Consider the following 13004-nt stretch of genomic DNA (forward strand, 5'->3'; position numbering starts at 1 on the left):
TGAAAGCATGTAAATAGAAATACACATCATGACTTCAAAAGGCAACAGGATGATTCTAATCTAAATGCAAACAAACAAAATCTAAGGATCTGAAATTAAAACAGACATCATGTGCTCTAGTATCAATCCCTGGCAGAGCATAAAAACCCAGGCAGATAGAAACACATCAGAGAACTCCAAAAACCTGGATAATTTACAGATCCACTGAAAATACCTTACACTCAGAGCATTACAGAGAGCTGCCACATATGCAGATAACAGCAAAGTACATCCTTACTCTTTTTCACTTAATTTGCTTGCAACAGATGTCCAAGTATGAACATGGACTAACAAAGCTTTATTGCTTATAAAGAAATAGGGAGATGCTTGCTATCTTATCCCTTGTAGTGGACAGATGGAATATCTGGAATAAACTACAGTTCCCAAACTCACAAATGTAATCTCTTTCCGTAAATATGATCAACCTGGTGTCTTTCATAGTATTTTGCCAAATACTATACAACCTTTACTCAAGAAAATAAAAGATTACCTTTTTACTTCTTGAACATAGTCTGCATTTCTGTCAAACAGGTGAGTTACTGAGTCTTTGATTGCTTCATGTTTGAAAGATGAAGCTGTTCCAAAAACAGTAACATTGGGAATAGTTGAACAGAGCTGAGCAACAGCTTGACCCTGCAAATACATTATTCTGTTAGTTCACTGACATGGAAATTGGTTGATAGACTTTGCAGTTGCTAATTCACTCATGACACAGCAAAATCCAGGACCAAACATTTGCAGTTGCTAATTCACTCATGACACAGCAAAATCCAGGACCAAACATGTGCAAGGACTTTACAAACTAATTTCTTGCCAGTGCAATACAGTTCAGCCACAGGAAAAAAAAAAAACAAAACAAAACATCAAACACTTCAATCAAAAGAGTGTTCTGAAGACAAAGCAACCTGGGTTTTGTTTTACTCTTAACACACTAACAAATGGAAGAGAGACTTTTGGTAGCCACAATCCTGCCTCCTGTTGTAACCACATTATTCCACTGGAGCTAGCACAGTTACACAGATATGCCCAGAAGCAAGAAACGGCACTGTCATTCTAAAAATAATGTCTGATGGAATTCACCAGACTCTTACTTATATATTTACAGCCAAAAGATTGTTATTTGTCAACTGTATACATGACCAGTAAAATCATCCATGGATAAGCACATTTCTGTTCATTCCAACCAGAAACCCTGATTATTATTATGTAAATACCAGTAATCAGCGCTTGGGTTTTATTTACAGTAGAATAATTAGATAACCCTGCATACCCCAGGAATCTTGGCATCCTCACATATAATGCTGAATGTAATTGCTAGTGACAATCCTCTGAGCTAAACAGCACAAAGGAGGACAGTATTATTATTTATATATGGTAGCATCCAGGAGTTTCAGATTGGTTTCCTACTGGATTAGTCAGCAAAGAGCTACACAGCAAGGCAGAGTTTAAGTGATCCTTTGGACAAACACCAATACTGCAGAGAGCAGCAGAAGGGATGCATTCTCATTCTTACTTTACAGATGAGAAAGGGAACAGCACAGCAAATTGAACAACCTGTCCAACAGCTCTGAGAAACTTATAGCAGGAGCCAGGTATGAATGCTGATTCAGAGCATGGTAATCCAATACCAAACATAAATGATCTTCTCTTTTTAAAATCATCCACCATCTTCCTGTGTTGGAATCCCTCATCTGTTAGAAGTCATAGGAAAAGCCATTCCTGAAGGGCCTCATCTCACCAAATATAATGTCTTCGGGGAGCAGAAAAGATTTCATTCTTCTCATACTTCATTTCTCTATTACTTACCATCTCATTCTGAAGCCCAGGTTTTAGCACAATATTCTAACATAAAATTACAAGAAAAATTAATCTGGATTTTGTATCTCTCCTTTTCTTATTAATTTTCACTAGCAATCTTTTTTTCTTTCTGTGTCTCCCGGAAAACCATCACCCGCAGTGATTTAGATAAGTCAGTATTTTATAAGGTATGCTAGTCAAGTGAAATTCTGACATTATTGATCTATTCTCTAATTAGTTTTCTGCATTTTCAATCTAACTTGGGAAGACAAGGGATAATGAGCATATCCTGAATCAAAAACACTGACTGTTTAAAAGGTCAAATATCAGAGTAGAAAACATGTTGATTTTTATCCTGCAGAAGATGATTTAACATTTAACAAACTGACAGTTGGATGTATAGGACAAATGCACAAAAAACCCAGGATGCATATAACCTATTTTCCTCCTGACTCAAACTCGTTAGTATACCCTTCCCTCCCCCCCCCCCCCCCCCCCGAGAGATAAGCTTATCTAAAATCCCAGATCAGAATACCTTCCAGCTTTCTGCAGATATTTAAAGCCTAAAACTGACTCATATGACCAGTACTTTTTTAATTGGATGAACAACTCTCTTTTCTAATCCCTCAAGTCATCTAGCTACCTCTGGATTAGTAGCTAGTGTTTAGAGGGCTATACATTTTAACTGCAAGTATGTGAGGCCCTGCTGTTCAGAATGCCCACAGTACACAAATGAAGTATGCATGAAAGGTTTTGCAGCTGGAAGGAAGAACAGCCTCATCCCGTGGAGGGGCAGGCGAGGTATCTGTCCTGGCTCCAGACCCATCGCACACTCTCACCAGGCAGCACCCTTTGATCACAGGGGTACACAAGCCTTGTCCGGTTTTTTGGATTCCAAAGCTGTTTCCCTCCTAAAAACTGCTTTGTGGTAAACAGAGAGCAGTGAGCTTTCTGTCTCCACCCTGCCCAGCCAAAACCACATCCTTTCTGCCACCAGCTTTCAGCGTGGAGACCACATGGATATGGAAAACAGGCACCGTGCTATCAGAAATAGCATATGAACTCTAAAACCTTCAGAAAGGGTGTCTAACTGGACAGGCATGATTTGAAAAATGAAAATAAAACTCTTCACACACATAATTTTTCAGATATGATGCCAATTTCTATGTGTAAGTACAGACTAGATTCCTGCTTCCTGAACCTGGGAAAATTACTAAGTGGCAAAACATAATTCTCACTTGGACAATTAATTTTACCTTTAACAGGATTTAGCAGTCTTTGAAAAAACTGGTCAATTGTTTCACTGAAGAGACAGACATGGTTACAAAATATTCCCTTAAAATGGAATTAATCTCCTTTAAAATATATATTTATTTTCTATACTGCTAATTATGCAGAACTCCACACAGTAAGCCCTCAAAGAAATTAATAAATTCGATTAAAGTATTCTGTGGGAATTATTTGGCATAGGAGTCTTGTGTCTCTTTAGCTTCAAAGTCTGTTTGATGGGTTCCTTTTCAAGGTAACCTGTCAATTTATAAAACCAGTATGTTGAACTTAATCTACACATATGATTACTGCAGAATTTATTATAAATGGATATGCCTATAGTAGTTTTAGATCCAGTAAAAAGATTGAGATTTCTTTATATTCCTTTGATTTAAAACCCAACTTTAAACCTGCAGGATTGGAAACAGAGATAATCACATCAAAGATCAGAAAAGTACATTTTTAGGAAGTAAAAATGGAATGGACTGTTCTGTGCATTTAAGCAATTGCAAAGTAAAAAAAAAGTCATTGACATTTAAAAGTCCATATAGAAAGTATGAATAGAAGAAAACATACTAATCTAATTAGCTTATTAATACTTATTAATTTCACTGGATGAAATATAAATCAGGGGTGTAAGTTAACAGATGTCCAAAAGTGTCTGGCCTAACAGCACAATCCAGACCTCAGTCTGATGTGCTAGCTGTGCACTGAATTACAGCAGTTATAGATCAGTATACTTTCAAGAAAGCATCTTTTTTGCTAATATGTAAACTGAGCCCAGCTTGACAGCAGGAGAGAACAAACCATCTAAAAGATACCACCCTGCAAAACTACATCTATTAGAACCAACAGCATCAGTAAGAAATTATCATTTCTGTGATATATTTTTGCAGCTCAGAGGTGCTACAGCATTTAAAAAAAAATCATTCAGACTTAATCTTGCACAAGAAATCTGTCTGGAAGCGAACGTGGGGAGAATCTGTATTTCCAAAATGCTTTGATGCCACATAACCATATCTGAAGTACACAAACATAGAAAACTGCAAGAGAAGACACTACTCATCTCCTGGTATCAAGGAAAACTTTTCTCTGGTGTTAGAAGTCAGATATACAACACTCCATCTCCTGAAAGGTGTTGGTTTTCCAATTACAACAGAGGAAATTGGAAACCAAACACTAAGGTGAACATTGCAGAGTGGACAAACTGAAACGTGATTCTTGAACAAACATAAGGCAGCATCTGCTACACTCAGCCTACCACAAAATAAGTTTTGGAGTAGAAGGAGGGGAAGAAAGAATCACTGTGAAATAATGATTTCTTTTACTCTCAAAAATCTCTTATTTTCTGCAACAATTAGCAGAAAATTAGCGTGCTTTTTCCTACCACCTTGCAAAATTGTGCAGCTGAGGCACATCCAAAACTCAGGGCTGAATCTCCACTGGTATAAATCCTCTTCTGTTTAGCAGAGCTACAACAACGTACCCCAGCCGAGATCCTCACCCAGAGGACATAAGCTCTATCTGAAAAGGTGGAACAGCCAAGGAAGAGTTAAGCACTGCCCATCTGTGCCATGACTCAGCAGGGGATCCAGGGGAAGGACATGTCCTCTGGGGAGCGCAGGGCTGTGAGAGGCAAAGAGAAAGGCCTTCAAAGACTGCAGCCTGCTTTGGTCAGGGAAATTGCTTTTTGTGTATGACTCGCCAGGCTTTTGTGTTTGATTAACAGATTATGCTCTGAGGCAGTGTCTGGAAATAGACTCGGGCATGGCATTGGGACTCTGCTGAGGGAGCACATCCATTGCTTTAGAGGCATTCAGCAGCACAGGGCAGCTCAGCATTGAGATACCCCATCTGGCTTTAAGTGAGATAGTTTGGGTACCTAAAGCAACCTAGACTTGGTTACACAGAGTTCTGTGTGAGCTGATTTATTCCCTTCCTTGGCTGCTGGAGACGAAATAAGAGGAAAGCACTTCATCAAATGCAGAACGGCTATGAAGTGCTAATATGAAAACAGCAAGTGCAGTCCTGGGAGGACTTTATTGGGAAAGGATTTCAGCAAAGTGGGAAGTATTAATGCCATTGTACACTGTGCTGGCCAGGACCATCAGAAGCACAGACTAAATTCTAATTATTCACATTCAAGGAGGACTGACTCAAACACAAGAGTGCTATTTAATGTACTCCTACCTGCTAGGTGCAGACAGACCTAAATTCAGTCTACTCATACAATGTTTAAAAGGATCAGGGATGCTGTGAGACCTATTTTAAAATGCTCTGGCTTTCATACCAGCTTACTGCAGCTTTGCTGCCAAACAGCTCAGAGCCCAGGAAATGTATATGTATCTGCCTGGACCAGCGTCTGTAGGAGGACCAAGGACACAGACGTCTGACCTTACGAAAAAGGGATATGAAGAAACAAACCTGCTTTCAGCCTCAAAAACACAGGCCAAGGAGAGACTTGATTCTGAGCTTGTTCTAGCTGTATACACATATACATCCTACCAAAAGGCCTGAAAGAAGTGCCCCAAAAGGAAAGAACAGCTAATTTTAATTAATGGAGAACACCAGCAGAAAAACAAAGATACCTTAACTGGCCACAAATAAAGTCTGGAAATCGAGAAAGATTTCTGACTAAGAGCAGAGAGAATTCGAAGGGATAAACATACAGGTTTGAGGGTTTTTTAAGAAGAAATTTGATAATTCTCTTGAAAGGGTTCCTATATGCTACTTGTGATAGGAGGTGACTAGATTTACTAAGGAGTGCCAGTTTTTTGTCAGATAAAGTATCACCACTTCAGTGATTCAGCTTGGAACACATCCTCAAATATTTGCAATTTATGCAGGGGACACACTATAAAAAAAGAGGGTTCCTGCCAAGCAGTAACCAATTCTGCCAGGATGACCTAAATCTGTTGCCAAGTCAGATTTACCCTTCAAATTCAAACATGAGAGCTGCATCTGTAACTTACTCTGCTTGCACTTCCTCTGCTGCTGAGCCCGAAAGGGAAAGTCAGATCACTCTGGAAAGCAATCCATTCTCCTGCATGAAAGGCAGCTTAATTTTAGCATCTGTAAAATCAAAATGCTAAAGAATTGGCTAATAATTCTGCCTTGTGTCTGAGGGGGTAAGTGATGAAATTGAAGTGTTTACACAATCTTGGTAAGTGCCCAAAGTTTTGTGCTCAGAATAGGAAACATTCAGAATAGGAAGTACATAAAGAGCAAACAAATAAGCAAATGGGCATAATGGCTGTTTCTCACACATCTAAATTCCTGAAAGAATTCATTTTCCAGGTAGATATCAGAGACAGAGACTAGATTTATTAAAGCTAGAAGAGCCTAAGCTTTTTTTTTTGCCTTTTGTTTTGTAATACAACAGTCCTGTATTTATACTACTTCAAGTTTACATTTATAATTCTAAGAGCAACTTTATAATCTCATACAAGCCTGTGCTGTGACTTACACTGAATGCACTGCCTTCGACAGCCTTCATTTCAAAAAAAACTTAATTGCTTCACACAGCAGACCAGTCCCAGCGGGGTGCATGCTACTGCTCAGTTTTCTCAGTGTATTTTCTTCAGTCGCCACTTTGCTTCACTTGAAAAAAAAAATGTGGGAGTGTATTTGTGAAGGCAGCTACTCTACCACTGTCTTACAGTCATTTCAAACATTAATTACAGCATTCTACAGTTAAGATAAGCCAATATATGTCCTTCAGTAAGTCACATGTTCTTGCAAACTCATATTTCTGAGCATTAATTTCCATGTATAGATAATAGGAAGTTTTTGAAATTCAAAGTTAGCTGACTGTCTCCTCATTTTAGCAATCGGTTCGGAAGAACACAAACATTTCTGTAGCTTTAAGCATTTAAGCTCTACTTATATTACACAATTGATTACTCTTCTTGATTATTGAACTGCCTTGCTACTCAATAGAATGGTTTAAGCAGAAGTGTTAAGCATCCTGTCAAGCAGCAGCCTGAAAGGGAGCACATGACAACCATTGTCCCAGTCAGATCTTGGTCAGTAGCAGCTCGAGCAATGATAGCAGAATACTTTGCAAAGCATTAACTTCTCGCTGAAGTCCGACTCAATCATGCAATGCAACTGTGAGCCTGCGCCATGCTTTCCTAGAGGGCCACTAAGATTTCTCCAGCCTGCTTCACTGTCCAGGTTGAGAGCTGAGACAGTCTCTCTTAACTGCCCCTACCTCAAGAGGGAAGGGACAGAAAAACCAGACCAACCCCCCAAAGAAGCTCCCTTCCCAAACGCTCAAAATCAACAAGCTGGCCCTAGGAAACAAAAGCAAATACAATCTCTCCTTTCAAACCCCCTTTCTAGGCGCTGCAGCAGGTCTTCCTCTTCAGATTGAAGGTTACAATATACCAACAGTGTCAAGCAGTTTGTGAGCGTCCATGTTTCCTCCTGGTTCAGAGAGACAAGGTGCTCCCCTACAACTAGCCATGCTTCCTACCATGAACATGGAAGATCACATGATGCCCTGACCTTTCAGCTGAGTGGGCAGCAGGGAGGGTACTCATTTGATATACGGAACAGGATTCAAGTCACTGTAACAGAGAGACAGGTACATGAGACTTTTTTCAAATTAAGTTATCTTGGTACATTTCCATCTACGTCATCTTCTGATGTCCCCTGAAACTTCTGGAAATAAGTAAATTGACTTATCTAAAGCATCCTGTCAGCCATTAAAGGATATCATCACATCTAATCATACCTCCGGCACAGATGGGAAAACAATTGCTATAGTTACCTCACTACCAAGTATCTATAAACAGAAATAAGGTCACATAAATAAAACTGAGGCAATACATAGCTAAAGGTCCGAGAGAATTTTCCAAGACTCAATTTACTGAAAAAGCTGCAGGATCCTCCTAAAGGGGACTGGGGAGCCAGAACAAAGAACCTCACAAATATCTTTTGAGGGAACAAGGTCTTTTTCATAAACTGCCTGAAGCAGCTAAAATAATGATCTTGCATAATGAGAAAGGAACAATTACAAACTTCTAGTCCCACAGGGAATCTATTGTCTCATTAAAGTGTTCTGGAATTTCTATGACATTTAGAAACAAACTGGACAGGTTTCCCACTTGCTGAAAGTGAGAATGGGCCTTCTATCTATTATAGCAACAGCACAAAAAAATACCTCTTCCCATAGTGATTTCAGTGCCAGCTTTCTATTTTATTAATAAGAGCTTTGTGAGAATGATTTGTTTGATTGAGGCTGTTAAAAAGATTTCAGAGGGGTCTGTGTTACTCTTTAAACTGCTCCAATAATCTGTCTGTTAATCCTTTGAAAAATTTAGGTCTACTTAGCAGAAAGGAAAAAATTCCAGGCATCTCCAGAGTGGTATTTTACCTATAAGACTTATCAAACAATGGGAAAAGTCTTTCCTTTCCAATTCTAGCTATACATGCTCTTCCCTTGCAACGAACAGGCTGCATGAGGCACTCTCCCCTGTGACACAGCGATCAGCATCCTGCCTTGCAGGCCAGCCAGCCCTGTCTCCCTCTTATGCACAGTTCCCTCTGGATCATACACAGACCTTTATCAGTTACTGGCCAACTTGGCTGTTATTCCTGCGTCTCTGGTCTTTCCCTTGGAAACTCTGTTTTATTTAACTGCTTAGCAGGTGATGGATCTGGTTTCTCCTTGTTCACCTGGCTGCCAACCAGGACCCATCCTTCCTTTAGCTTCTCCCAGAGAAGGTCCACAAGCAGCCACAGCACAGAACCAATCAACTGCTGCTCACTGAGCATCTGCGATAAGAGAAGCCAGCAGCTCCTTACAGGAACAGGTCAGCACAGAGGTTGGGCACTAGTGAAGAAGACTATGTGTGAGTCAGTAGAGCATTAACAGTGCTTCAGGAAGAGAAGGAAAAAATAATAGAGGCAAGCGAGATTAGAAAGAGGAACAGAGAAAAAAATAAAGAAAATTAGCAAGGACACTTTAGCTTAATAAGGAGAAGTTCATTTTCTCTAGATACATGCATAAGCACAGGAATTGCTTTTGGGTGTTTTGCTAATTCTGTGTGCTCAGACTGGGTCTGCATAGTGTCAGCTGGGCAAATGGCCTTAAACAGCTAATGCTGAGCCTTTGATTCCTGTGGAATATAGAGTCCCCCTGAATGCATGGCCTCATGTTGCTTTAACAGTCCTAAATTCCACCTGAAAAGATTTAATATTAAAGAACAATAAAGTCAGCCATAACGCTCTAGGTTGTACTGTGCTGAAGCATAATACGATTATAAATTCCACTCATTTACAGAAGTATTCCAAGAGGACCATTTACTGCAAGTAGGATTATTGTTAGCTAAAAATGCTTTCTACAGGGAACTCATGTATTTATTCCTTTGATTACAGCCTTCTTTTATGTGAGAGCCTGAAAGAATTAGGGATAAGGTGTTTGGGGCTGCCCACAAGACCTCAGTAGATATTAATTTAGCATAAATAAGGCGTAACAGGAAAACAGAAGAGGTACTCCAATTTGAAAGGCTGAGATCTGCTAATGTTCTCAGGTCGTAAAATCTATCTTACATAAAAGGACCGCATAATTTCAAACAAATTTGTAAACAAACTCTCCGTCAGTATCTTAACGTTTTGCACAAGCTTAAGTATTTTCCAAAGGAGAGATATTTTCCTAAAAGATAGCTCAAAGAACTGGTAGCACAAAATGCTGACTTTATTTCATTGGGTGGTCCAGTATTCCACCAAATTCATCGTACTGTTGCTCTGCCCAAGCAACACAATGCCTCCTTACTAATGATCCAAACTATGACATGCAGCAGCCATCGCCGACTCCAATTCAGCATTTATGTATTTTCCTCAGGGTTGACATGATAATGCTTTTCATTGCTTTCAATCCCTCTACAAAGCAGTAGGGAAAAAAGAAAAAAAGTCTTTCCCAGAGAGAGCATCACACACACTCACACGTGGTATTTTCAGGAGTATTCCAAGAGGGTCATTTACTGCAAGGAGGATTACGGTTACCTACAAATACCTTGTGCAGGGAGTTGATTTATTTATTCCTTTCTTTACAGCCTTCTTTTACAGAAAAGTACAAGGTGCCTAAGTTCAGGAATGCAAGGTTTGGGACAATACTTGCTCCTTGATCTCTGACAACCAATTAGGGGTTTTTGGGTAGAGTTTGTTGTCAGAACATTATTTCACCAAAAGCTCCTGCCAACCACTCACATCAGCATTTTGATGGGAAAAGAGATGCAGTTCCTTCTACTGCAATCCGCCACATAGGGAAGCCTGATATTGAATCAAACTGCAGGGTCTGGCTCATTTCAGAAATCAAGGTGCATCAGATTGCTTCAGTTACTTGGTGACAGGAAAGTAAGAAAAGTTCAACTTACCACCCCACCTCCTGCTGAGTGAACCAGCACAGACATGCCTTCTCTTAGGTTAGCAACTTCAAAGAGCATCATGTAGGCAGTTACAAAGTTCATGGGAAACGCAGCAGCTTCAGAAAAACTCATGTCATCTGGGATCTTGTAGACAAATTCTACTGGGGTACAGACTACTTCAGCCCACGCATTGTAGTTTACAAAAGCCATAACTCTGTCGCCAATCTACAAACAAGGAAGAAAACAACATTGAGGATATGGCTGCAATCGAGACTGTAGAGAGCAATGTATAAGACCTGCAACTCTCCTGTTCAAGCTGTGGGTCACTGTCTGTGAAGATAATGGTGCTCCACATCTTTGGCAAAATAGCAGCTAAGCTGCTTAGCTTTGGGCTTGTATTGTTTTTTAATTGTATTTAAGAAATTGAATTTAACAAAAATATCCAAAAAAGTTAAAGCCAGCTCTTCTTTTTTGCTATGCTACTTCTCTGATGGAGCAGTCTTCCATCATTACTAATACAGATCATCTTTTGCTAGCAGAGCTCCTAAACAACAAATGGGGTGGTAAACAATGAAAACAGCATTCTTACTAGTAACCAGGACATTTTCTTACAGAAAGAAAAAAAGATTATAATGATATTGATGAGACGCATGGAATAAACAAAATTACATGTAAGATAATTTTCACTTTGCTTTCTCGGTCTTCATACTAATTTAGATCTACTTTTCCTCTCTGGATTGAGAAAGGAAAGCCTTGTACTCTTGTAGATAGAGCACACGAAAGGGTTTGGAAATCACTCTTTTAGAAGATAACACCATCTGTATCCACTCTTTATTTTTATTATCTTAATAACTGATTCTACCAAAACATTTCCATTACTGTCATTTCCACAGCCATGTGTCAGAGCAGAATTTGATCCTGCAACTTCAAATAGTTCACCTTAAACATCAAAAATATACTTCTGGATTCTGAGGCACTACTAAGCCTACAAAGTGAATCTGACAGGATTTAAAGCAGCAGTGAAATATTCTCTTTGAATGCAACATTTCCCTACTCAATTTCTTTGGAAAATAGTAGTGAAAGGGTATTTCACTATGGAGAAATAAAGATTTTATGTAAATATTAGATACAGTTGGTCGCTCACAGGAATCTTTCAGAGGTCCAGGCACATCAAAGTCATACATTTGTATAATGGCCTTCATTGCAGCTTCAGGTTTTTAAAACGGAGATAGTGACTCCCCACAGAGGGACAAGAATAATAACAAGGCAACAGGAGCTCTGAGGCTCCTGCAGGGCTACAACTAGACCTGGAAAGCACCACTCGCTTAGAAGTAGAAATTGGTCTGCTGGGCCTACTGGGGAGAGCCACAGTGAGCAAACATTTGGCCGATATATACCAAAACCTTCACAGGCACGACTCGTACAAACTCTGAACAATGGCTTGTCACCAGCAGCCCTTTACCTTGCATCTTTTACCTTCTCTTAGACCTCTTTGCCTTTCTACACCAACAAAAATGGCATCCTCAAACATGAAAGGAGCTCTTCAATGGAGCCACAGTGTAAGTAATAAGGCAGGAATACCATCAAACTTCAGGACTTCGTGTTTTAACTAAAATTAACAGCAACTGTCCCTCTAAAATACCTTTGCTTATCTGCTTATCTTCCCTATCTTACATTCTACTAATACCCACTGATACTTCAGAAATACTACAGGTTGTTCTTGGACTGTTTCAACTATATTCCACAGCACCAGAGTAAAGCACAACATTTTTACCTTCAGGCAAAAGTTTATAGCACAAGTACATTTTGGTCTCCCAAGTACTTGTCATCACTTTGGCTTTGGGATATTGTGGGTTTGCTGAAAGCTAAGATGCTGCTGACAGTTCTGAAGGGCTTATCTCTCTTAGAATGAGGATGCTGAAACAGAACTGTCATTCCAGTTTACTGAAATGCCTCCTCCTTTTGAAAAACACATTCAAATTAACAATGCCTTACTGGTAACCACTCTGTGGTTCCCTTTTGCTGTTAGAGAAGCATCTAAAAATCTGAAGTCTGCTAGGATTAATTAGTGACAATGTTAATATGTCCTATATCCTTGCAAACAAACATAAATTATTACCAAAAAGAATGCAGAGAAGTTCCTCTTGGTGATTCCTTAGGGATTTATTAGTAATTATAAATACCATATTTTACCACAAACATTGTACAGAGCCTAATCATCATGTCGGATTGGGCCTTAGCTCCTGAGAATCACCTCCACAACTAGAGAGAGATCAGGCCTGATACATTTGAGCTCAGTAGAAATCAGCTTTTTCTTTTAATGGGAGAAGGAATAGACATTACACCATTATTCCATAAAAAAGGCTTTCTTTCAATGTAAAATACACTTATATTGCTGTCAAAACGGACCGCCATTCAATGCTGTCATTTGTCATACGATAACGCAATCACAGAAAAGACAATAAATGGCTGGCAATATCTGAGGTGTAGTATTTCAGGTAGTACAGGTCAGGAAGACATATTTTT

General features: G+C 39.4%; 1 protein-coding gene across 2 annotated transcripts in view; it reads right to left on the minus strand.

The window, feature by feature from the left end:
* The window catches only part of VAT1L (vesicle amine transport 1 like), a 61426-nt gene that overhangs the window by 39749 nt on the left and 8673 nt on the right, over positions 1 to 13004 (minus strand). For both annotated transcript variants that reach the window (XM_075765471.1, XM_075765472.1), the window contains exons 3-4: positions 10488 to 10703; positions 530 to 672 (exon numbers count right to left, since the gene is read on the minus strand). In XM_075765471.1, the coding sequence (XP_075621586.1) occupies positions 530 to 672; positions 10488 to 10703 (359 nt within the window). The remainder of the gene's footprint in view (positions 1 to 529; positions 673 to 10487; positions 10704 to 13004) is intronic.

Source organism: Balearica regulorum, chromosome 13 (assembly GCF_011004875.1).
Source record: "Balearica regulorum gibbericeps isolate bBalReg1 chromosome 13, bBalReg1.pri, whole genome shotgun sequence".
NCBI lineage: Eukaryota > Metazoa > Chordata > Aves > Gruiformes > Gruidae > Balearica > Balearica regulorum.